This window comes from Ambystoma mexicanum, chromosome 1p (assembly GCF_040938575.1).
Source record: "Ambystoma mexicanum isolate Mex_15411 chromosome 1p, UKY_AmexF1_1, whole genome shotgun sequence".
Classification (NCBI taxonomy): Eukaryota; Metazoa; Chordata; class Amphibia; order Caudata; family Ambystomatidae; genus Ambystoma; species Ambystoma mexicanum.
Genome location: NC_090921.1, coordinates 1,492,318,112 through 1,492,345,329, shown reverse-complemented (window position 1 = coordinate 1,492,345,329; position 27,218 = coordinate 1,492,318,112). Strand labels below are relative to the sequence as shown.

General features: G+C 49.3%; 1 protein-coding gene across 7 annotated transcripts in view; it reads right to left on the bottom strand.

Moving 5' to 3' along the window:
• LOC138456334 (dnaJ homolog subfamily A member 1-like) overlaps window positions 1-27,218 on the bottom strand; it is a 972,900-nt gene that overhangs the window by 24,515 nt on the left and 921,167 nt on the right. For all 7 annotated transcript variants that reach the window (XM_069607170.1, XM_069607171.1, XM_069607168.1 and 4 more), the window contains one exon: window positions 24,199-24,299. In XM_069607170.1, the coding sequence (XP_069463271.1) occupies window positions 24,199-24,299 (101 nt within the window). The remainder of the gene's footprint in view (window positions 1-24,198; window positions 24,300-27,218) is intronic.

Sequence of the window (27,218 nt, the reverse complement as noted above, 5' to 3'; positions counted from 1 at the left end):
TAAGCAGACAAAAACAACCACAGGGAGGACAATGAAGGACTTTCTCAGCAGCTGAAAACACAGACCAGAGATTATCCCACAACACAGGATTCAATCTCTATGACCAAATCAGGTCCTAAAAATGAACCAGCGGCCCCAATAGCATAAACATCCTCCAGCAGCTAAAAGTGGCCACCTTCTGAAAATCAGAGAATTGAGTGCAGGAATATGGCATCCCCTGTATGTACACACACGCAAAGGGGCTGGCTTAATCATTCACACTAGGAGATTTAAAACTAAGGTTCTGGCAGCCAGCCAATCAGGTTTGCCCCAAAAAACGTCCAGAAGCCCACAATACCCACACAGAAAGTGTGATGGCCTGCCCTGGCCAAGGAACTGGTTTAGACATTTTCAAATCACTATAGAGTGTACATGGCTGGGCTCACAAATAGCACACCGAACATTTTAGGCCTGCCTCATCTCATGGATCCCCTGATCAAAGTTAAGGCTAAAAAAAAAATGGTTGCGGATAGGACTTAAAAATACATTGCTACCTCATACAGGTACATTGGGCCAACAATACAGTAAATATACTCCTGGTGAAGCCAAAATTAAATTACAGCTTTCACCAGCCCACTCCACAAAACCAATGTACAGTGATACAATGACACCAGGGAAAAAATTGTGTGCTTACGAAGCACCTCTGATCCCGAGGCCTTAATGGCAACCCAGGACCATATATTCAAAAAGGGATGCAGTGGCAGGAGGATCCAATCGAAGCCGGGCTTCCCATAAAAATCGATCATACACTCCAAAAATAAAGCAAAAAGGGTCAGGAGAACATAAAAATAGAATTCAGTTTAACATTCAGCCATTCCCCCAACCCCCCTGCTTTTACACATGATACTATGAAAGGATGCTTAAATGAGACACACCTTAAAAGCTTCACATCTCACCTAGCCGTGACTGACAACACTCAATAACTATTGAGCACAACAGTGGAAATCTGGACAATGCTAGCGTCTTTAATCAAAACCTCGGTGCCACATATGTTCCTTGCGTTTCTGCATCCCATCCCTCCTCCATGGCCAGAGCACCAGTTCCACAGTGTAACCCAAATCCCCCTACTGAACTCATATGCTACCGTCAATGACATGTGCAACATGCCATTGCTTCCTAGCTAGGTTTGCGCGATATAAAACCCAAGTGAAAAATACAGATGCCTGCAATAGGTATATGCCATGAAAAGTTTATTTTCAGCTTTAAATAGCGAACATTCAGACTATTTGTGGGGGAAAGCAGGGTGCTCCAAGTTCGATTAGAATCAAATTAATATGATGGATCACCCTTTTTTTAAATTTATAGGACAGATGTGTGGAAGGTACTATGGGTAATGTACCCCGATGCGCCAGATATTAATTCAACTGTAGCTAAAACAATGAAATTGGAAAATGATCACACTATACATATTCAGACAATTTAGGAAATGTGGAGAGTAGCATGGAATAAGAACATAGCAAATTTTTATCATACCTCGAAAAAGGGGTTTGCTAAAGGGGTTAAGCATGATGTGGATGACACAGCTCTCCACCAAGCTTCCCCCACTACCTCCTCTTCTTCCTCCCTCATTCCTGACTGTCTGACTGCTATTCAGGCATGGTGCTCGGCTAACAAACTCTGCCTTAAAGCCAGTAAGACAGAGATCCTTCTCATAGGGGCCTGTGCTGCCTGCTTCCCCCCCACTTTGGCCACCCTCCTTGGGTCCTTTTCCCCTCAGCATCCTGTGAGGCAAAAAACATTGGTGTCTCCGCTCTTTCCTTCTTCCCTCACATCACAGACCTGGCCAAGAAGGCCCACTTTCAACTTCACCTCCTAAGAGGCATTCTCCCCCGCCACACCTTTCCCCAGAAACTCAATATCGCCAGAGCTCTGGTTCTCTCTAGGCTGGACTACTGCAACAGCCTCTTCCTCAATCTGCCTCTTTCCTCGCTTCAGCCCCTTCAACTAATCCAGAATAGGGCTGTGAAACGTACCCTTGGCCTCAAGCCCAGGGACTGCATCTCTCCAGCCCTATACTCTCTCCACTGGCTCCCTCTGGGTGCAAGGATCAAATTCAGGACCCCCTGCATCATCCACACGCATCATTCACAAGGTTTTCTGCGGCCTGGGACCACACTACATCCAACTCGCTCTCCCCAAATACCTCCCTGCTAGAGCCATTCGGTTCACCAGCTCCAACTCTCTGCAGATCAAACGTTTCTCCAAGCAGAGAGCGGGGGGGGGGTAGATCTCTCTCCTTGCCCATTGCCTCCCTCTGGAACGGCCTCTCTGCCCCTCTCTGACTTGAACCTGATCTCCTTAGGTTCTGGAAGCTTCTCAAGACCCTGCTTTTTTCTCCACTTTCTTCCCTTTGCATCTCCCTTGCTAATGGCCCCATCCGCCGCTGCGACTGACGGCCTGGTCCCTTATGAGTCTTACAGGGCACCTGCCCCCCGACCAGTCTAACCAGCACCCCCTCATACCAGCACTACCCTCCCGGGCACCCCTCCCCGACTAGTCTGGTGGGTTGGGCATCCCTCCTTGGTTTGGTCCTCGTACTTACATGTTGGTTTCACCACCGGCATCCACTGGCACTACCCGCCCTGGGCTCCCTCAGCACTTACCTAGCCCCTGGGCCCTTCCTTCTTCTGCACTTTATGTTCTCCTGCATCACCTCTCCTGACCTTCAGTTCCCCCACCAGCCACCCTGCACTTGCACGATCTGAATGTCACAAGGCCTTGTAGGACAGTTATTGTTACTTACCTCCCTTGTCTCCCACCGCCCCCCCACGCCACTCCCCCCTTTTGTCTTGTGGTGCCTGGAAACACCATTTGGTGTATGGGTAGCTTATAAATATTCAGTAAATAAATAAATGTGGACAAAGGGGGATAGAGGCCAAGGAGTGGCCAGAGATACAGGCGCATATTCATTAATTTTTGTAAAAAAAGATTGGGAAAAAGAAAAAGAAAATGCTGACCAGGCACAAAAAGCAGAGGCTAAGCTTGGCCAGAAGAAATTAATGAAAAATAATCTTGGAGGAGCAGTGATTATTGCCTCCATAGATGAACAGCAGGGACAATCATAACAACTGGGGCAGGTTGAATTCAGGATGGACAGATGGTATGCTCCTGATTTAAGGCAGATGGGAGGATTTATGAGGGGAAGAGGAGCATTGTTGAGAGGAGGAGGTGCATTTGGCAGTTTTGGTGGGATGGGCCCCCAGTTGATTGGGCCGATGGAAGGTTGTATGGAGTGCTATGCTGGTCTTGCTGAAAAATGGGACATGTGTCAAGAGTTTTCAGTGAACTTCCGTGTTTTTGTGACCCACATGCTAATCCAGGGGACATGAACGTAGGTTTTCATGCAGTCCTTCGCAACAGATGCATCCCCAACCCTGCCGTGTGCCCCAGAAACTGTGCCACCACAGCAGGTTCAGGCTGGTCAGAACGCAGTGACTAAAGGTTTACAGAACTATATAGCTAAGTCGGTCATGCCAGAACAGGCATCGGTGCAGACCTGGGATAAGAATCATTCACCTTAAGGAACAATGGCGCATTACTCTGGAGCAAGTGTTTTGGGGGGGGAATCCTTTCCTGTTCTCGGCGTGCCAGTTTCTAGATTAGGAAAGCCCACAGAAATCTCTAGCGTGTCCAGTCCGGTCTTTTACTGCTGATCCGGAAGAGGAACCGCAGGTAGGTGTAACAATACACATTAGTTTTTTCTATGATAGAAACAGGGGCTACAAAATCTTGCATCAAGGAAGGCGAGTTTCCTTTATTAAGTAAAATGATGGACACGCAGGGATTGTATGGGGCAGTCCTGTTTGTTCCATACAAGGAGGATTTGCGTATCAAGGTGGGTAATCAAAATGTATCTGCTCACTTGTTATATTGTACGGATACACCAGGGAAATCTTTGGGTACCGACATTCTCAACAAACTAAATATGACCATTGTATTCACAGAAAAGAACAAGTTACTTCTTACCTGGTAATGTTCTTTCAATGGGATGTTCCTCCGACGTATTCCTTATCCTTATCTTTGATAGATCATCTCCAGCTTGCTGGCCTTGGAAAAAATGTTCAGTAGAGGGCGCTGCGCGTCAACGTCCCTCGAGCCGATGTCCCTCGACAGCCTCCGTATCGGGCCTGACGTCATCACACGTCTAAACAGACTCACACAGCGGCCGTTGCTCAGTTCCGTTTTGACGTTAACAGTTGTTTTACATTAATTGGTTATTGACCTTAAAGGAGCGTAAGCTGCAACCACAAGGGAAGTATTACTGCGGGGATGGATGGGAGGGACGATAAGGAACACGTCGGAGGAACATCCCATCGAAAGAACGTTACCAGGTAAGAAGTAACTTGTTCTTCGAAGGGATTGTGTCCTCCGACGTATTCCTTATCTTTGATAGACTCCCATAGCAGTGGTGTGTAATTAGAGGTGGAAGTAAAAACACCATGTTTCCCTTTAGGAATGAACAGAATGTAACACGGCTTTGCCAAACCTAGTCTCTTGACTAGAGGAGGAATCCAGGTTGTAAAATCTTGTGAATGTATGTGCGGACGACTATGTGGCAGCCGCTCATATGTCCCGGACCGGTACCCCTCTTTGGAGAGCCGAAGAGGCTGCGATACCCCTGGTTGAATGAGCCCTGAGATTTTGGGGTGGCTCTTTCCCTGCTAGTCTAACATTCCAGGATGGCCATAATAATCCACCTGGAGATGGTTGGTTTTGTTATGTGTAGTCCCAACTTGTGACCTGAGTATCCTACAAACAGTTGGTCTGCTTGCCTGATCCTAGCCATTCTGCTGATGTAAAAGCTGAGAGCTCGCCTAGGGTCCAGCCTATGTAGTCTTTCCTCCTCTTTCCCCGGATGGGGAGGAGGGTAGAACGAAGGTAAGGTAATTTTCTGGGTAATATGAAATTCAGAAACCAGCTTTGGGAGGAAATTAGGCTTCACCTGTAGGACGACTTTGTCCTTGTGGAATATTGTATGTGGGTTTTACAGGAGAGAGCTTGTAGCTCGCTCACCCTCCTAGCAGATGTTAGTGCTACCAATAGGACAGTTTTAAGCGTGAGAAATCTCAGCGCGCAAGAGTGAAGTGGTTCTAATGGAGTGCCCATTAGGAAGTTTAGGACTAAATTTAAGTCCCATAAGGGAACCTGGAATGGTTTTGGAGGGTAAACATTAGTTAGTCCCTTGAGAAATTGTACTACTAGAGGAAGTTTGAAATACGATGGTTCCTCCGCAGTGCGCTTGAAGATAGAAAGCGCTGCGAGATAGCCTTTTACAGTGCCCACTTGAAGGCCTGAGTTTGCCAAGTAGAGTAGAAACGATAACACTGTTGGTGTACCACATGAAAAAGGGTTGATATTCTCTTCCCTACACCAGCTGCAAAATTTGTTCCAACGGCAGCGGTATAAAGACTTTCTTGCCGGTCTTCTGGCCGAAAGCAACACCGCCATGACGTCATCAGGGAGATCCCAATCCTTGTACCTCAACCTTTCAGAAGCCAAGCGTGAAGGTTGAGGGTTCTGGTGTCTGGATGGAGAACCTGACCTCCCTTCTGCGAGAGAAGATTCTCTTTGAGTGGAAGACGGATTGGAGGACAGATGGACATATCTAGAAGGTCCGGGTACCACGTTCTCCTGGCCCAATCCGGGGCAATAAGGATCATGGTCTTCCGGAATCTTCTCAACCTCCTGATCATTTGAGGAATAACATGGACTGGAGGGAAAGCATAAAGGAGTGGAAACTCCCAGTCCACTGCGAACGCATCTCATAGAGCTTCTCTCGGGGGAAATTCCCTTGAACAGAACAGATCGTACTTCGTATTGTTGCTTGTGGCGAACAGATCCACCTGAGGGGTTCCCCAAAGGGTGAAGATCTCATGAAGGACTTCCTGAGCTAGCTCTCACTCGTGGGAGACTGTGCTCTGCCTGCTCAGAGCGTCCGCTGTCAAGTTCTTCTCTCTGGCTAGGTGGGCAGCCGATAGAGAGATTCCTTCTTGGATTGCCCAAAACCAGAGCTGCATCGCCTTTCTGCACAGTGGCAGTGATCCTACACCTCCTCTTTTGTTGAGGTAGTGCATGGCCACCGTGTTGTCCGTCATTATCAGGACATTTCTCCCCTGTACTGATGGCAGGAAAGCTTTCAGCGCTAGTCGGATTGCTCTCAGCTCTAATAGGTTGATGTGTAGTCTGGACTCCGATGGAGACCAACGACCGCTGATGGTCAAGTCGTTGGCATGGGCTCCCCACCCCGTGAGTGAGGCGTCTGTGACTACTGTTATCTTCGGCCATGGTTGCCAAAACAGTTCTCCTCTCAAGATGTTCTATGGATAGGCCCACCATTGAAGGTCGCGGGCTACCTTGTCCGGAATCCGGAGGAGATCAGTCATTCTCCCTGAGAATTGCGACCACTGACTTCTCAGTGCCCACTGAAGAGATCTCATTCTCAGGTGAGCCTCTGGCACAAGGAAGATGCAGGATGCCATGAGGCCTAGCAACCTCAAAAAGTCGAAGGCTGGGAGACGTTGGGCATTTTGAAACTTGGTGACCATCTGTAGAATATCTTGAGCCCTCACCTCTGGTGGCGAGGCTTTTCCCAAGGAAATGTCCAGGACCGCTCCAATGAACTGGAGTCTCTGTGATGGTATCATCTGTGACTTCTGATGAAGCACACTCCCATAGTGTGTGACTGAACCTGGCGAGCATACAGGTGGCGTTGATGGACTTCAACGCCATACTACAGGCAGAGAAAACTTTCTTCGCCATAGAGTCGTACCTCTTGTCATCTCTATCCTGTGGGACAGTAGGGTAAGCGGTCCTACTGCTAGATGAAGTTGCCGCTTGAACCACCAGGCTCTCTGGAGTCGGGTGTTTTGATAAGTATTCAGGGTCAGCAGCCGCTACCCTATACTTGGTTGACAATCTTTTATTGACTGCAGGGATAACTTCGGGAGTTTCCCAATTAGATGCAATTTTCCTTTGTAAGGCTGCATGGAAGGGGACCACCGGGTCCTCCTGTGGGCCTTTGTCTAATATATCTGTTAGGTCATCCTGCTGAAAAACAGGTGAAGGCGCAGACCAACCCATAAATTCAATAATTCTTGCCATCAGGGTTCTATAGGGTGTTTCGGCATGTTCCCCTGGGTCTGGCTTAACAAATTCCACTTCTGGGCAAGTGTCCAGCCCACTTGCCTCATGTAGTGACTCCTGTAGGTCCTTCAGTCATCTTTGTTCTGGTGGCGAGGCTTTTCCCAGGGAAGTGTCCAGGACCGCTCCAATGAACTGGAGTCTCTGTGATGGTATCATCTGTGACTTCTTTAAATTGAGGGAGAAGCCCAGTTTGTGAAGGAAGTGGCAGACATAATCTAGGTGAATCTGAGCTTGTTCCCGAGATACAGCTCTGATCAGCCAATCGTCCAGGTAGGGGTAGACGTGAATCCCTTCCCTCCTTAGATTTGCAGCCACTATCGACATTAGCTTGGTGAAGACCCTCTGGGCGGAGTTCAGCCCAAATGGCAGAACTTGAAATTGATAATGAGAGCCGCCAATTGCGAACCTCAGGTATTTCCTGTATTTGAGATGGATTGGCACATGGAAATAAGCATCCTGGAGGTCCAGAGATACCAGCCAGTCCTGGAGCTGAAGGATCTGAGAGAGAGTTACCATCTTGAATGTGTCCTTCCTGAGGAACTTGTTCAATTCTCGTAAGTCCAAGATAGGTCTCAGTACTCCATCTTTCTTCGGTATGAGAAAGTAGGGGGAGTACCAGCCCTTGTTCCTCTCCGCTACAGGTACTGGTTCTATGGCACCTTTCTCTAGCAGGTCTACAATTTCCTGCAAGAGGAGCGGATCTGGAACTTTCAGAGAGCTGTTCCCCGGTGGCTGACTCTGAGGAATGCGTAGAAAAGGCAGGCAGTAACCTTGGGCAACTGTCTCCAATGCCCAAGCATCTGACGTAATAGCCTGCCATTCCGTCAGATGTTGAGTTAACCTGCCCCCTACTGGTGTCTTGTGAGGAGAGTCCTCAGAGCGGTTTGGAGGTGGCTGATGCAGATGCCGAGGGTAAAGAGGCACCTGCTGCTGCTGCGGCTTTTGTATTTTTAACCCGTCCACCTCCGATGAATTTTTTCTGACCCCTTTGAACCGGGGTTCTGCCTCTTCCGAATGCGGAATAGAAGCAAAAGGACTTACCTCTCCAAGAGGTTCCTGAGGGGCGACATGGTGTCCGACAGATTACAGCTCCCAGGGATTTTGCTGCTGCTGTTGATGTTTGAAGCTTTTCTAAACTGTCATCCGCCTTCTTACCAAACAAGGAAGAGCCGTCAAAGGGCATATTCATGAGACTGCTTTGCACATCTGGAGCAAAACCAGACTTCCGCAACCAAGCAAATCTCCTGGTTGTTGTACTTGTCGCCATGGCCCTGCTAATGCTGTCAGCAGAATCAATGCCAGTTTGAAGGGATTCGCACATTGCGTCTTTACCATCCTTAATGATGTTTAGAAACGCTTACCTTTCTTCTCCCTCTGGGAGGCAGTCAGCCGCTGATGAAGCACACTCCCAAAGTGTGTGGCTGAACCTTGCGAGCGTACAAGTAGCATTGATGTATTTCAACGCCATGCTACATGCCGAAAAGACTTTTTTGGCCATAGAGTCCTATCTCTCGTCATCCCTGTCCTGTGGAACAGTAGGGTAAAACTGATTTACTACCTGATGAAGTTGCTGCCAGCACAACCAGACTCTCCGGAGTTGGGTGTCTGGATAAATATTCAGGTTCAGCAGTAGACACCCTATACTTGGCTGATGATTTTTTGTTAACCGCCGGGATAACCTCAGGGGTTTCCCAGTTTGCCAATATTTTCCTTTGTATGCCTCCTGTGGACCTTCAACCAAAATGTCTGTGAGGTCGTCTTGCTGAAAAGCAGGTGAGGGTGTAGACCACCCCATAAACTCTATTATCCTTGCCATCAAGGTTCTATAAGGGGTTTCGGCATGTTCCCCTGGGTCTGGTTTGGAAAATTCTACCTCTGGGGAAGTGTCCAACCCACTTGCTTCATGTAAGGATTCTTGGAGGTCCTTAAACCTACTTTCCTCAGAGGTAAATTCCTCTGGTACAGGAGTTGCAGATCCCTGCAACTCAAAAGGTCTCTCCTGATCCGAATTCTCCCCTTCTTCATAAATAGATGCTAAGGCTCTGGAATGATCAGATCTTGGAAATGGTATAAATCCCATTTCCAGAGCAGAAGGGGCCAAATTCGTCATAATTGGCTGAGAAAACGTCAACGTCGTCGACGCGGACGTCAAAGGCTTCGAAGCCATCGAAAAAGGCGTCGAGAAAGTTGGTAGAGGCCTCGAGGAACTCGAGAGTATTGGAATTCTACTCGAGGTTGTCGATGACATTCTCTTGATCGAGGCTCTGGGTATGGCCACTGGCTGTGGGGTGGCCGTGGGTTTGTCCTTCTCGGCGTCGAAGACAGCGTCGACTCGACTGACCTGTGCATCGAAGAACCCTTCGATAATGGCGTTGAAGACGCAGATCTATGCGTCGAAGGGATTTTCGACGACGACGTCGAAGACGCGACCTTGCCTTTACTCGAGGGTTTGTGACGCTCTCGAGTAGCTTCTTTCGCCGGGTGCTGCGACTCGCGGCGTTTTGATTTTTCGGGTCTTTCACACAGGGTATCACCCTCAGCAGTCTTCGAGGGGGTCGAGGCCGCTTTCTCGAAGACGCTAAGCATCTTTTTCCTGAATTCCTCCCACTCAGCCTGAGAGCTATGCTTTGTGAGGCAGGAGACCCTTTTCGGGGAAACCGAAGAAGAAGACGACGAGGAAGGGGATCTTTGACATCTCTTTTTTGAATGGTTAGATCTGGAAGAGTGATGGGAACTGCTTTGAGACCTAGAATGAGAATGTCTTTTGTGATGGCGAGGCGACGAATGTCTCGACTCCGCCGAGGAAACTTTCGTTTTAACTGCCTTATATCTTCCGAGCTTCCCCTTACGCTCCTTCAAGGCTTTCGCCGTCATGGACATGCAGTCCTCGCACTCCGAACAATGGTGCTCGACTCCCAGGCACCACAAACAGATCCTGTGAGGATCCGTCAACAACATTTTCTTTCCACAGTCTCGACATTTTTTGAAGTCGGACCGTGGAGTCGTCGGTTCGGATGAGGAAGCCATCGAGTACGAGTCGGTATTCTCGAGGAATAATGAAGTATATTTGACTGAAGAACTGAGCAACGATATTCCGAGGCACCACGAAGCGCGGAAACACGGAACTGAGCAACGGACGCTGCGCAAGTCTATTTATACGCGTGATGACATCGGCGCCGATACGGAGGCTGTCGAATGACATCGGCTCGAGGGACGTCGACGCGCAGCGCCCTCTACTGAAAATTTTTTCCAAGGCCAGCAAGCTGGAGATGATCTATCAAAGATAAGGATAAGGAATACGTCGGAGGACACAATCCCTTCGAAATGTACTTTATACTCAACTACAGGGTCGCACCCAGCATGCATGTTACAGTGATAGCGTGATAAGGGGGCTGCCTGTGCAAGCAGCTTTGTTCTTTTATGGGGTCATGGTTGTTCTATGATAGGTCCCTGGGATTCAAGACAGGACTTGGCGAATAACACTTTACCTTTTTGTTTCAGCCTGCAAATTCACAAGAGATAACACTAGGTACCATAGTTACTATAATAGAAGCAGAGATTATAAAAAATAAAATAAAAAAGACAGGGTAGTTCTCCCAGGCTTCGGAGAGGAAGGTGACAAATGGTGCACAGTTCTGTGTGTTGATAGTCAAAGGGTATAGGGTGAGAACATCACTTACCCCTGTATGTACTGCAGCAGATGCCCATAAATCTGTAGAGATTCTGGACAATGATTTTAGGGAGCACCTTAGGGCCCTAACCAAAGTTGTCCGAATTATATCTTCATAGGTGGAGCTTGTTTATCAACAGTCAACTGCAAACGAAAGACAGAGCCAATGGATCTGAAGAGTTGAAGCCATTGCTTCCTGGGGACCGTATCTTCAGCCGAACCTTTGTGCGGAGGTGGAGTGAGTAGATTTCACAGCCCCTACAAGGACTCACACTCCGACACTAGTTAAGGTGGAGGCACATATGCATTTGGCTCCACCTAGGCAACGTGAGGCGGGACACCGGAATCCCACCACAGACACAGGAGAAGGATAAACATGTAAGTTAAGTATGGCCTAGGAAATTTCCTTTCACTCCAGTCGACCAGTACAAGACAGATGAAAACTTCGAGTATATTAGAGAAATATCAAGTAAAATGAATACTAGGAAGTTTTGTTGTGTACATTTTCTTTTTTCCCTAGTTTTCTGCAGCACAAATGTAAATATTTATGAGCTGTCTAGGGGTATATAGTTTAAATAAGTATTCTTACGCTCACCAAGAGACCTGGAAACAAAATTTATGAAATTGTATGATGAATCAAATTTTGATAAAATTGTAACACCCATGGTTTTGCTGCAGAGAACTTCTGGTATCAACAAATGCAGTAGGTGGGGAAGAGCGAAAACTGCAAGACCTTGTGTCATGAAACTCAGGCCATGGTCATTGTGGTCCTCCTGGAAGCGGTCACCGAAATCCACGAGCGCCATTTTGCCTTCCAACATGGCACACTGCTGCTCCATACAAAAGCTATCAGAGCGCTCTAGTGTGCCGGGGAAACACATGCTGGCTGCAGATCGCGGCTCGCGTTTACTTATTTAGAACGCCAACATGGAGGACTCACGTCTCAAAGCTTGGTAATGCTTTTCTTATCTTGCTCCGCGCTTCCCTTGATTCTTACCTCCTTACTCCAGCCTTGCCTTGCTTACCTTGCCCTTGTTGTTCGCTTTCCTGGTGCCTCCATTTCTGCCACTCTGCCTTTTTTCTTGAACTTTGTTCTGAGTTGCTGGATTACTCGTCCACCATTCTTCAATGCTGCCAGGTCATTTATGCATAATACCTTTCTGGAATCAGATTGCTGATCTGCAGGAGTCACCACCTTCAACCTGCACACAGGTTTTTTACTTCTCGCTGGAAGGCTTTATGCCTGTGAATTTTGGCAGTTTCTCCAGAGGTTACCTGTCCTGAGCAACACCTTACAAGCAGGGTAGCGTCTGGGGAGGCTTGCCCCCATCTTCATGAAACCCGGTCTACGCAAAGGAACCATCAAGGAAACACACACAGCAAGACATCACAGAAGAAAACACAGGTGAGATATACTAATGATTCTGAGAATTCTGACACCTTGTTATTTCTGCTTACTCATTCCTCATGCTTCTGGCATACTGAAGTTATTTATTCCAGATGTGAGAAGATCTAGTGCTTGGTGCACCTAGCGTTGTGTGGGATTAGAGGGTAGTTTCATTGGCAGTCTGTTACAGCTTCAGTAATTCCTTTCGATGAAGAGGAATGTATCAAAAGGAACAAGTTACTTACCTGTAACTGTTGTTCTCCAGCATGGGTCTGGCATGGATTCACATGCTCATGAATATTCCCCGTCGTCAGGCTGGGAATCCTCGGTAAAGAAAAAATCAGTATCAGTTTCGTTTCTGATCTGTCTTTCATAGTAGTAACCAATCACTGATCTCTGCGTCATACTACCACAGCCAATGACTGCCCTCTACCTAAGCCCCGCCTCTGGCAGCCATCTTCAGATTTGGTAGCACGTGAAGTGGCAGTATGACCAAGTGAAGAGCCGCAGAAGGGTAGGCGGGAGGGTTTGCATGTGAATCCATGCCAGACCCATGCTGGAGAACAACAGTTACAGGTAAATAACTTGTTCCTTCTCCAGCATGGGGTCTGGCATGGATTCACATGCTCATGAATATAAGAATAAATAGCAGTACACACATGCACAACCACGGGGGGTGGCAAAAGGCTCAACATTGAGCAATACAAAAAACTCAACATTAAGCATCTCTTACCTCCTCACCAGGCTCACCTTAAGCGAACAGGTTGCGCAGCACTGCTTGGCCGACCCTGGACTCCTCCCTGGAATCCCGATCGACGCAGTAGAATCTCCTGAAGGTGTGCGTCGAACTCCACGTAGCAGCCCTGCAGATGTCCAGCAGGGGCACACCAGATAAGAACGCCGTAGTAGCAGCGATCGCTTTGGTCGAATGGGCTCTCGGACCACCTGGCAGCGGTCGGTTAGCCAACCGGTGACAGTGCATGATGCAGCCGGAGAGCCATCTGGAAATAGAAGACTTCGAGAGAGCCTTCCCTTGATTCACAGGTCCAAAGTTCACGAACAGCTGTGATGTCCTCCGGAAACTCTTCGTGCGGTCCACGTAGAACTTTAGCGCTCTAGCCACATCCAGCGAGTGCAAAGTCCTCTCGGCCGGCGACAAAGGAGACGGGAAGAAAACAGGTAACACCAAGGGCTCGTTAAGATGGAAGTCCGACGGCACCTTGGGCATAAAGGAGGGGTGCGTCCTAAGAATCACCCTCGAGGCATAGAAAGTCAAGTACGGTGCCTTGCAGGATAGGGCCTGGATCTCTCCCACTCGTCGTGCGGAGGTAATGGCCACCAGGAACGCAGTCTTCCACGACACAAACTTCATCGGTGCGGAGTGCATCGGCTCGAATGGGGGCCCCATGAGCCTGGTCAGCACCACGTTAATCTCCCACGCCGGGGCCTTCACCGGCGGGAACGACCGGAACAGTCCTTTCATAAACTCTTTTACCAGTCGATGGGACCACAGGGACGTCCGTCCTGTGGTTCTGGTATATCTGGAGATCGCCGCCAGATGAATCTTAATGGAGGCATGGGCTAGCCCAGCCTTTGCCAGTGATAGCAGGTACGGCAGCACTTGAGGGGCCGTAATCCGTAGGCGGTTGATGTTCTGTGCTCGGCACCAGATTGAGTACCTCTTCCACTTATGACCGTAGCATTTGAGAGTCGAGGACGCCCTGGCCTTTGCAAGAACCTCTCTGCAATCGGCCGGTATATCGTAGCCTCCAAACTCTAGCGCTGCAGGTGCCAAGCCTGCAGGTTCAGCGACGCCGGGTCGTGGTGGAAGATGGCGCCTCCTTCTCTGCAGAGAAGGTCCGCGTCCGCCGATAGCTTGATGGGAGGGGACGTTGACAAGTCCAGAAGGTCCGGGAACCAGATCTGCCTCGGCCACGCCCGTGCGACGAGGATCATCCTGCACCGGGACCTCTTGAGCTGGCTGATGAGTCGAAGTAGCAATGGCAACGGAGGGAACGCATGCAGGTATAGGTCGTCCAAGGGGAACGAGAACGCATCACCCATGCTTCTCGGCTGGGGAAACCTGCTGGCGAACCTCTTGCACTTCGAGTTCGTCGCTGTTGCGAACAGGTCGATTTGGGGTTTGCCCCATCGTCGGAAGAGTTGATCCACCTGATCCTGGCGCAGTTCCCACTCGTGACACGCGCGCAGCTCCCTGCTGAGCGAGTCGGCGATGGTGTTTCTTTCTCCTGCCAGGTGGAAGGGAACCAGGAACATCCCCTGGGCGACCGCCCAGTGCCACAGATCCTGTGCCTCCTTGGATAGGGCTGGGGATCTGGTGCCTCCCTGCTTCCGTATGTAAAACATTGTCGTGGTGTTGTCCGTGAAGATCCGCACCACCCTGCCCTTGAGCGACGGGAGGAACAATTTGAGAGCCCAGAACACGGCTCGGAGTTCCAGGACGTTGATGTGCAGGAGCCTCTCCTCCGGGAGCCAGAGGCCCCTTGCGTGGAGATCCCCGGTGTGGGCGCCCCAGCCTTCCAGGGAGGCGTCCGTCGTCACCGTCTCCTGGTACGCGGGCGACTGAAAGTCCTTGCCCGCCGTGAGGTGCGCTCGAACGCCCCACCACTGAATCGCCCGCCGGAACACCTCGTTGAGGAGGACCCTGTCTTCGAGGTGCCTGTCGCCTGCCTCCAACGGGCGTAAAGAAATTCTTGAAGAGGGCGCATCCGTAGTCTGCAGAGGCGCACCAGGTAGATGCAAGAGGACATCATCCCCAGGAGGGACTTGATGGACCTCACCCTGGCCACGTCCGTGGCAAGCAGGCGCTGCACTTTGCCTAGAATGGTCTTCGTCCGTTCTTCCGACGGGACCGCCAGGCGCCTCACTGTATCGAGCTTCGCTCCCAGAAACAGGGCCACCTGCGACGGCACCAGGTGGGACTTTGGGTAGTTTATGGCGAATCCCAGGTCTGTGAGTAGCTGGTCGGCCCTCGCAGTGTGTTCGACGGCGAGTTCCCTCGTCCTTGAGGGGATGAGCTAGTCGTCCAGGTAGGGGTAGACGTGAATCCCCTGCAGGCGCAGCCGCGCCGCCACTGGTTCTAGGCACTTGGTAAAGACCCTGGGGGCCGACTTCAATCCGCACGGCAGCGCTCTGAATTGGTAGTGGCGTCCCTGGACGACGAACCTGAGGAACTTTCGGTGACTTTTGAGGATGGGAACGTGGAAGTACGCATCCTCCAGGTCCAACGACGATAGAAAGTCGCCTTCCTCCAGCTATCCCAGTACGTGCTGGAGGGTGACCATCCTGAACTTTTGTGATCTGATGTATTTGTTCAAATGACGAAGGTCCAGGATGGGGCGCCAGCCGCCCGTCTTCTTCCTGACGAGGAAGTACCTTGAGTATACCCCGGAGCCTCTTCGGGACAAGTTCGATGGCGCCTTTCCTGAGCATCGCCCGTACTTCCAAAAGCAGTTGCGGGACGTGATTCTCCTTCCTGGCCACAGGTGGAAGGTGAGGGCACTTCTTCAGGAATTCGATAGAGTGTCCTCTTGCCAGGGTATCCAGCACCCAACGGTCGGTGGAGATGGACTTCCACACGCCGACGAAGTTCGTCAGCCGGCCTCCCACCGGGGTGCTTCGGAGGGGGCCCGAGACCACGGCCGGTTCAGTCCTGCTTGGAGGTGGTGGCCTTGCCGCCCTGCCCACCTTGCCGACGGCGGCGAGGCGCTCCCTGCTTGCCGCGACCCCTGTAGGCCTTCTGAGACGAGGAGCGTGCCACCTGGCGGTAGGACGACGAGCCACCGCTGGATCCCTTGGAGGCACCCTGTCTGCCTCCGGAGCTCCGAAAGGGCTGTCGTTGCTGAAGGGCTCCTAGGGCACGGGCCGTCTCTGTGTCCGTTTTTATGGCTTGGAGGGATTCGTCCACCGCCTTCCCGAACAAGTTTCTGCCGTTGAACGGCATGTCCAACACCCTGGTCTGGACGTCCTGACGGAAGTCGGTCGCCCGGAGCCAACCTCGTCGTTGTAGGCAAACACCGTTGCCCAGCTGGCGGAACCCAGTATCAGCAATATCGGTTGCCACCGTTATGGCGTTGTCCGACGCCACCTCGCCCTCTTGCAGTATTTCCAGGGCCTCGGACCTCCTGTCGTCCGGCAGGAAGTCCAATATGGGGGCCATCTTAAACCAGAGCTCCCTGTCGTAACGGGCCACGATCGCCAGGGAGTTGGCCGCTTTGATCGTCGTCGTCGCCGCCGACGAAATGACCCGCCGCCCCATGGCGTCTAACTTCTTTCCCTCGCCATCCGGCGGGGAATTCGACATCGAGGCTCCTGACCCCGCCGCTTTCTTCTTCGCCGCCGCCGAGACGACCGAGTCTGGCGTTGGCTGGGCCCTGAGGCACAGGGGAGCGGTTTCGGGGACCCGGTACTACTTCTCGTACCGGTCCCGTTTGGCTGGTGCCGTGGAGGGGTTTTTGAGAACCGACAGGCCCTCCTCCCAGATGTCATCGATTAGGGGCACCGCAATGACCGTCTTCCTCTTGACCTCCCGGCGCTGATAGAGGAAACCTTCCTTTTTCTGCTCCTCCGGGCAGAGCTGGAACAATTTGGACGATCCTGGCGATCATGGCGTGGAATGAGCCAATCTCGTTGGGCGGCGAGGCCCGTGCGACGGGAGACGGGAGACCCGTTCCGTCGTCATCGCCGCTGCCCACAGAACCCGTCGTCGAGCCCAACGCACCGTCATCTCCCGACTCGTGGGAGGATGAGGAAGGAACTGTAGGCCTTACGGGGGCGAGCGGAGGAGAGGGCTGGGTCCTCTGTCGTTTGTTCTGAGGACTTCCCGACGGGCCAGGTTGCGGGTCCTCCGGCCTGGGAGCATATCTCAGAGCATAAGGACTGGATGGCAGACAAAATGGCCGCCGAGCCATCCTGGGGCCTAGGATCCGGCTGCGCCGGAAGGGAAGGCCGCTTTTCCTCACCATCGTCGTCTTCCTCGGTTATCTCCCGAGGATCTTCTTGACAGGATCGAACCTTCTCGAATTGGACTTCGAGGTTCCTCACGGCCTCGGTCAGTTCCTCCTCCGAGGCTGACTCCGAGCTCGAGGAGGGCACCGTGCCCCCCCTCGCTTCTTCCATCATGGCGGCCACGACGATGGGCTGAAAAGAGGATTCCCTCCTTGGCGGCAGGGAAACTCTAGTCCCGGAGGCGGTCTCCGCTGGCGGTGTCTCTGCCGGCTTGGCCAGAGTCGCCGCGATAGACTCGATAGAGGCCTTCGCCTGCTGGGTAGGGGCCTTCACCACCTTAGGTGCGTCCCGGGCCCTCTCCTTCGGGGGAGGGGCAACGCCTCGCTCCCCCTCTTCCGAGATCGGACGGGGCTTCTCCTGAAGCTTACCCGGGGTCTCGGACTTTCTCTTCCCCGAACCGGAGCGTTGGCTTGTGGATGACGGTGCCGGGGAAGGAGCGCCCTGCCTGGCGACCGAAGAGCCTGACCTTTCGGCGCTCCCAGAGCCAGCGGACTCGCAGCGCTTGGCCTGGTGTTGGGCCCCAGTCGCCGGGGCGCCCGCACAGGACTTAGAAGCCCGCTCGGACCCTTTCTTCTTCTTCTCACCCATCGAGCCCTTCTCCAACCAGCTTGCGAGACGGGATCGACGGTCCCTCATGGTCCGCTCCGACAAGTTCTTGCAGAACTGGCAGTCCTTCTCTATATGAGTCTTGTCCCCATGAAGACAGTAGAGGCATCCCGAATGTTCGTCTTCCTTAAACACATTCTGCAGCCCGCATCCAGGGCAGCTGCGAAACAGCTTGGGTCCGGGCGACGAACTCGCATCCTGGCCCATCTCGAAGTAGGCCGCAAATCTTCTGGAATCCTCCAAGAAGTTGATTCGACGAAATCTTCACCCTTGAGGGGCGTAGGAAAATCCCTCAATGGGTAGGCGTTAACGGGAGTAGAAACGGTGGAGCTTGAGGCTCGATTAACCGAAAAAATGTGAAAATTCACCTGAAAAAGCGCGAAACACGCAGTAAAAGCTTGAGAGCTAAGCACGAGGACTCCCAACACTTGAACGTACGGTAAAAATCCGAAGATGGCTGCCAGAGGCGGGGCTTAGGTAGAGGGCAGTCATTGGCTGTGGTCAGTATGACGCAGAGATCAGTGATTGGTTACTACTACGAAAGACAGATCAGAAACGAAACTGATACTGATTTTTTCTTTACCGAGGATTCCCAGTCTGACGACGGGGAATATTCATGAGCATGTGAATCCATGCCAGACCCCATGCTGGAGAAAAGGATGTTATGGAGCAGAAAAGCACAACTGAATCTCGTAGGCTCTATTATCGTATATCACCGATGGGAGCAAGGGGTGAAGAGTTGTAAAGCTGGTGGAATGAGGGACTATTCTGATGAAATGGTAGCACAAAAATCGGGGTCCATCATATAAAATGTCTGATATAGCTTAAGGAGTCAGAGAAACCTGTTAAGAATCGGCTACTTACACGTTTTCTCTGTGTTTTAAGAGTGATGGCACAGTGCTTGTGGGTACTAATGGAAACTGCAGTCGCATAATACGCCTTGCTGACCTGGCTAGTGGAATATCTGCATTGTCAGACACTAAATGGACTTGTGGAACAAACTACTATCGACAACTGTCTCCAGCCTGTAGGGGTGTGTGCAGTTTGACTACACTGCACGTGCCTATATGCATGGTTCGGAAAAACACTCAACATTTGGAAGTACGGTATTGAAAACTGTATCTGGATCTACCTCCCCCCAACCCACCCTGTTCGCGTTGCATCTTTTAAGTTTCCGGAGGAGAACAGTGCACCACATTTTTCTGAGCCCATGAAGATGGAACTTCCTAGCAGAGCCAAATGCAAAAATTATGTTTCAGCGGCATCCACAGAAGCATTTAATAGGATTCCTCAGCAGTGCAGACCGCACTGCATTAACTGAAACAGGCCATGGAAAGTGAGTCTGGCAATTAAATCAGATTTGTGGATTGACTCTTGGTTTGCGTAGATTCCATCCTGGATGAGCCTCCCAATGAAGATCCTGATGCCAATCATCATCATTCTTGCACTGTGTATTTATTTGCGCCTTTGTCAAGTTTTTTCCAGATGAAGTTCCTTTAACATGCGAAGAACTGCTCGTATAATGTCTGCCAACCCGTCCAAGGTTAGGGCCACTGCCATTTCATGCCATGTGAGTATTCAAACTATAAATTGGGACTTAATCGGGGAGTCAGATTTGGGTCCAGGAAATGTATTAGTTAATGATTTAACTAAAGGGGGAATGTTGGGGTAGATCGATTTTATCCCAAAAGAAGAGATATTTATGTTGTGCTCACCATATTAATGTTAATGGATGTGATATTGTTGCAATATTGTAGTTTTGCATGTATTTAGAATAGTTAATTGGTGTTTGGTAAGGTTACTGTAAGTGTTATTTTGTGTCAAGTGCGATACATTTTAGATGTGCATACATGTAGCAACATAAATTGTGTGAATATAATATGGGAGCATATTGGGCAATTTAGCACAATGAGATTTAAAGCACAGAAGCATCATATAAACTGTAAAGGGTCACTTGGAGCATGGAGATGACCGCGTGCCTATGAGAAGGCCAAATAGATTAGCAGGAAAAAGATTATAATGGGAACGGAGGCCACATGGATTGAACTGGTGGTCGCATAATGAAAGGGCGCGAGAGGCCGCCAAGAATAAATATCCAGGGTGTTAGTGTGTTTGGAAAAACGAGTTGGTGCCCGATCAAGAGAGCCTTTTTGGTTAGCTCTTTATAGCCTCAAAGTGTCCATACATCAACCATGTGTGTCAGATTTAGCATTACATGTCTGTGACCAAGTGGAAGCTGTAATAAAAATGTATTGTATGCCATGTTAGGGTTGTGTGTCTTGCAGAAAGAAACTAAAGAAGAGGGTTGGGCTTGTATTTGCAATGTCACGAAAATTTATGCGTAAGAGATAGTGCCACAGTGAAGGCTGCCTATGAGATTGTGGAGATTAGATTCTCTTGTATAGGGCCAACTCATTTTTATTTTAGCTAATGAATTGAAAGGGAACATTTCCCTAATGTGGGAGTGTGCTAAGTACTCTGGAAATGTATATATACTGTATCCGTTATGTGGTCCAGAATACTCAGGTTAGTTCAATCTACAAGGAGTTGTCTAGTCTCTCTCTGAGCAGCCAATATAAAATAAACTTAGTTTAATGACAACGTGCATTCACTTTTTGAGAGGTTTGCTATTTTATAGTACAGAAATCCAAGGTCAGCCCCGACAGTGTTAATTTGAGGAAGACCAACCCTTTATGGTGAGGTCATAAAATACAGCACCAACTGGATTGAAACCGGTGAATTCAAAATGTATAAAGATATGTGAAGCCAGGGGGTGAACATCAAAGTCCCAAGACTGCATTACTTCGATCAGGCTGGCAGGGGATGTGCGAGAACGTGAAAAGGGCTACTGAGAATCCTGAAAATTCAGAAAGTGTATTTATATATCTGACAAAATATTTTCTTGTTGCAACTTTCCCTCCATAGTTTCTTTGGAACTGTATTTGTCTTGCTCTGTTTTTGATCCTATCCTGACTTTTTAAAGGAAGGTGAAGCCTTCAGCTTCAATTCTCTTACCTTTTGCTTACTTGTTGTGGGGAACTGATCAGTCCTTTAGGGCTACATTTCATCACCCCATCGTTTACATTTTTGGTTACTTTTATATGTGCCTAAAGTCAAGCTGATGGCAGCAGTTCCAGTTGTACTGTTATTGCATTATTTGTAATGTGCACATTCGCGTTTACCGCATAAGGCTACTAAACATGGCTAGTGGCCTAAAATGGCTGTGCCACGAGATTTCCGTCCTTATAAAGGTCATGCACTTGCCCGGAAAGCTGCTGTTTCATGGGCTAGTGAGCCTTTATGCGAGTGTATGACCCAGGAAGGGGGCTGGGAAATTCTAGTCCAAGTCCACATCACTGGTGCATTAAAGTCTGCTACTGGAGCAGATGTGAATCCAGTGGTTGTCCCCGAGTGGACAACTACTGGATGTTTGAATTGTGCAGAACCTTACCATTCGTGACCTTAGACTTGCTGTCATCTCAGAATTTGGTTAAAAGGAGGACCTCTGGAGCTATTCTTCAGATCTACGCTGGAGCCAAAAATCCCTTGAAGAGCAGACCGCTGGGATCCGAAGTGGACTCCTGAAGTGGCCCAGCATCCCTTTCATTATCTGGCCTGGTGAAGCCCTGCTGCTCTGCCTGATCTCCGAAGACCCTGAGCAGTGGCTCAGTCCTTGGGCTAGTGGGATCAACAAGTCTCGACACATTGTCAATGCCCAAGCTCTTCAGAGCCTTCACAAGTGTCCCTACACAGCCCAATGGACTGACCGGCTCTCTCATGGGCTACCTCACCAGAAGGGTTGCCATTTGGCAATAGAGGCTGGAACTATGGTTGTCGCCAGCTTGTGCCACAAGTTGTCTTCACCCTGAATTCCAGCTTCCTATCTTCAAGTGAACCTGTCTTGGAGCAGCACTTGTGTCCGCGACTGGAGGGACACTTTTCGTCACCTGCAAACAGTGATCGTTGCTGGAACTCACCTTGCTCCATCCTGTGAAGTGTCCCAAAGTAGTCTGCATCATTGGATTCTGCCTTTCTTTGCCGACAGGGGTTGCATCTAACATTTTTGTACCCAACTGAAAGAATCCTTGAACCCGCAACTGCTGGGCACCTATCAATGGAACAAAGGGTGGAAGATTGAGCCCCCAGATGATGTCTGGGAAGATCAGAGTCATGGAGTAAGTAAGCAGCAGTGTGCCTATCCTGCCCCGTCCTCTACAGGATAACATTGGGAACCTTTGGTCGTCGAACCTGGGTCAGGTATTGTGCCCACGGATTAGCCGTGGGTCTGGAACAAAGGAGAGAACTTACCTATTCTTGGGTAAGTTGTTGTAGAACTTTTAAATAGTTTGAAACTAATCACCACCACAAGCCCACTGCGTCCTTCCAAAAGAGACCTCATACAAGTGAGAACTATTGTGTTGGACCCTTTGACTTTTGGGCACAAGGCCCCTTTCATTTTAGGGTTTAGACTTATAAGGTAAGGATATTGTGCTTGTGACTGGGTCCCAGCATATATCTGTATTACTGACCTGCATTGTTTGGTTGAGTTATTTGCGGAAGTATAATCAGTAAACATACTGGTGATTGTATATATTTGTATTATAGAGTATTGTAGGATAGTACTATCTGCTAGATCCCTTTTTCAGTGTGTTCTCAAGGCCCAAAATAAACAACCATTTTCATAACTGACCGTCTACATTGAATTATTGTGTGCTATCCTTTGTGGACTCATAAAGGCCCCTTGACCCCACCCACGCTCTCCTGAGACTAAACCTTGACTGCTTATCCACATACCTTGATTGGGTTTTGGCTAACCTTGCAGTTCATCATAACTAGGGTGGCCTACAAAAATCTGTCAACCAGGCCTAGATATCCATTCATCTTAACAATATGCACCACAGGAAGCAGTATCAATAGAATGATAGTATTCTGCCAGATCACTGTTCACGATTATTTATGAAAAAGGAAGCACTAAGTAAGGAAGATCCAAAATCCTTGCACAATTGCTTGTGGCTAACACCTCTGCGCTTTTGCCACTCACTCAAGGACTGGGTTTCACCCAGCAGAGCTTACACAACCTAGTGCAATAACCGAAAGGACACAGAACAGGTTTTGGAATGCCAATCCTGGGCCAGACACCTGGAGAACACAACTCATACTCAGATTGAACCAGTCCAACAACCTCAAAACAGGCGAACCAAATTAGCCATCCGATACAGATTCCAGACAAAAACCAATCCCAGAGGAATTTTGTGTGGAAAATAATAAGTGCTTAGCAGTCCAGCTTTTAAAGTGGAAAACATTACTAAAGATGGAGGCAAGGTTGAAAATTCATACCAAGTCTTTGTTGCATCTAAGAAATCATATGTAAACGTTTCTCTCTATTATATCCGAGAGTTCTGAAGAATGGTGGCAGGGAATATTGATTTGTAAAAGCAGAGGGAAATCTTGAGAATTAGTACTCGGCGAGGGCTCAATCAGAATGAAACAAACATTCTGATTGGCCCACGCCTGGGCATTACCCGGATGGGAATCCCTCGGCCGGGATTCCACTGCCATTGTTCAGGGCAGGGGTTGTGGCAGCCCATCAGCCAATGAGAAGGCTCGAAGCGGGGCTATCCCTTCTCTGAGCCTCCACACGGCTGAGAAGCTGCCTTCGCCCCCCCACTGGGGACTCGGGTATGTGTATTTTTCCCCCCTTTTATCCTACCTCCCCGCCCTCCCCACCCCACTTACCTTCTGCCTCCTTTGTCCACAACGGGTGCCGTGGCAGCCTCCAGCCGTGTAGAGGCTCAGAGCGGGGCCATCCCTGCTCTGAGCCTCCACACGGCTGGAGGCTGCCTGCGTCCCCTGCCGGGATTCAGGTACGTCTTTCTTTTTTTCTTTTTCCTCCCTCTCCCCCACTTCCCCCGCCCTCCCAACCCCACTTACCTTCTTCTCTGTCGTCTTTCGGGAGTGAACACGCTGGGAACACTTCTGTTCCCAGCGCATCTGCTCCCGATGGCTGCCATCAAAAGGGAAACCTGACTGTTTTCCCTTTCCTGGCGGGCATTTTCTTGGTCTTTTTTTGTGTTTGTTTTCTGTCCCGAAACGCTGACGCAGATCTTGCGGGCCGGGGTACTATTAGCAATATGCCCCTCGCGGCGGGGGGATTTCCGAGTCAGGTAATGCCCACGCCGCTCGGGGCATATTGCTTAAACAGTATAAAACAAAATAGGTTAAACCCCCTCCTACCCTCAGTTCACTGGTGGAATATTGAAGTGTCTTTATAGACTACAATGGAGGAGCCCCAGTAATACTCAATATACCACTACCACCATCTCACCTGGAACTGGATAATGAGCTTCCCCTTCTCAAAAGGATCCCGATATATAGGCATCCCCTCATTTTGAATGCATTTCACATCGCCGGGCTTTATAACTTCACCTGGCAGGAAAAAGAAAGCCATGCGTGACAATTAATAGGCACTAAAGCTTGTGTAACATAACTTTCATCGATTTGTCTTAATAAAAACAATACAAATAACTAGCATTCAACAGTCTTTGAAATATATGAAGCTTAATGCTATATAAAAATGAAATTAAAACATTTGGGAATAACATAGGCTTAGATTTGCTGAAGTGAAGGACTCCCAGGACAACAGGTACGCTTTGTAGTAAGTATTTATTTCCATTAAGTAAAGGCCCTCCTGTCAGTGCAGTGCAATTCTCACACAGGAAGGTTGACATCCATATATATATATATATATATATATATATATATATTCACTGAAAAAAACTTTGTTAAAGGGATGTTATGGTTGCAAGTAAAACCGAAAAACCTCCGAAATTCACCAGTTATGGTAAGCTAAGCAACCATAACTCATGCTTTTAGCCGCAATAGAGGAATATGGGACCCATTCATATGAGCAAAACGGTAGTTCTATCGCTAAATATCAGCGGATCCCCCTCAAACAATCTGACATAAATCTGGGGTTTGAAGCAAGTCCACAATAGCATTCGATACTTAGGGGTAACCATCACAAAACAGCTAGGAGATTTAGATCAGACTGACTGCCCCCCCCCCAGACTGACCCCCCCCCCCCCCCAGCCCCCTCCTCCCGCCGCTTTGGACAGTGATAAAAAGGGACGTCCAAAAATGGTCAAAACAGAAACTCTCATGAGCAGGGAGGTTCACGACAATTAAAATGAATGTGCTGCCACGGCTTCTCTTCCTGGTGATGCTCCCAGACTCTTTCCATGCAGAGGTCAAGCATGCTCTGTTGGCCTTTTTATGGGAGGGGAACCCAGATATTTACGAGTATTATAGAGCAGCTCAATTCCGTTGCGATTAGACCCTCTGAAGGTGACAGAACATAAGCAATGGGTCCATTCAGAAAACGGTTACTCACGTTGGGAGAATGGCTTTGGGTCTCCCAGAAGTTACTCCTGCGCAGTGTGCGTGAACATCCGATATTGCCGGTGTTTTGGGCCCTTTGGAAAAAGAAACTAGACATGTGTGGCATCACCACATGGTCCTCCCGCTTTAGCTGCATCTGGGCGAAAATAACTCCTTTTCCACGAGATGGGAACTCACCCACAAGTTCTCTGCGCACAGTATTCATGTCCGAAATGCTCCAGCTGCAATTAAGTTTTCTTTGCACATCCCTGGAGTTGTATTTGTTTGGCTTTTTAATAAAATGCTTGAATTTCACCCAAAACACGTTAACATCCCAAAAATGTTATGTATCCATCACCTTTTCTTTGCATGTGTGCCACCAATCTAGCTCTTGAAATATTCGGAATGAGGAAAGCTGCTATGCTCGTGATGCTTACAGAATTATTTAAAACGCTATGCATGCATATTGGCAATTTATAGCAGCTGTGCATTTATGTCTCCAGCAGAGGTCAGTCTTGTGCCAAGCCTCTTGAAGCTCCTTTTCGAGGAAAACATTGCCCCTCATTGGGTACCGATCTTCCTACATTCCAAGATTGCATTCATGAGAAGGAATGGCTACAGACTACACCTTTCTCTCAAGAGAAATTACAGGAGGCGGAACGGGAAAAACCCATCAGAACCAGGAGGGAAGTAAGAAAAGAGACAATGGGCAGCCGTTGCTGTCCTCGACTGGCTTCCTGAGGGTTCACAGACTTTTATGCATCTGTGCACCCCCAATTAGAGATCTTATAATAGACCCTATTTGTTTCCAACCGCAATATGCACAGGGCCTAGTCAGGGTGGGAACAAATGTGGAAGGACAGAGTTTTCCTGACCAAGGAGGAGTTAGAAAGCGCTCAGAAAGGCTTACAGATCCAACCATTGCTATACTTGCAACTAAAGGGTGCTCTCACAGACCCACGGTGGAAAGCCTAACTTCAGCGGCATCTCACCCCCATTTGAAAGCATACTCAACACACATGTGGGCTTCTAAAGGGTCAGTTGCAAAAATCAATGGCGCCTTGCTGGAAAGGGGGCACCTACCAACTCCACACACACAAGCTAGATGGGAAAAGGACATGGGATGGAGGGGAAACTACAGGGATGGACCGCAATACTCAGAGCTGTCTGGAACTCCACGATCTCAGTCCAATACAAGATGCACAACAGCAGACTGCTCATGCTATGGCACCTTACCGCTCAGCGACTGGCAAAGCAGTACCCTGGAATTAGCCCATACTGTCGGCGGGGATGCACACAGATTAGTTATTATTGGGGTACTGCCATGGCATACAAATTTATTGGAAGGAAAATTCTGGGTTGGATTCTTGACAGAGGGAATCGGGAGGGCCATGACCCCTCTCGTGCTGTTTGGAGGCGAGCTTGTCGAGGAACAATACCTAGTCCTTCCCCATCTGCCCAGGAACCTACAGCTGGCAGGTCGAGTGTGTTTGACCATGAGATGAAAGGGTACCATCCTGCCGACAAAAAAAAGAATGGCTGCGCAAGGCTAAAGAGATATATGGCTTGGAAAGCCTCACAGCCACACTAATGGAATCACTCTTGCACATTGAAATTTTGTGGCTCCCCTTCCAGGGGTACTGGGAACAGAACAAACTCCCTAATGCCTCGCACAAATGTTGCTTTTTGCCCTGGTGGAGCGTGTCATGTCACATACAAACTAGAAGTGTTGCCCAAGGCGTATGGATTTTGAACAAAGCTGGATGCCAACTGTTAAGCAGGACTTGTCCTGTGCTAAGGAACAAGTTACTTACCTGTAACTGTTGTTCTCCAGCATGGGTCTGGCACGGATTCACATGCTCATGAATATTCCCCGTCGTCAGGCTGGGAATCCTCGGTAAAGGAAAAAACCAGTATCAGTTTCGTTTCTGATCTGTCTTTCGTAGTAATAACCAATCACTGGTCTCT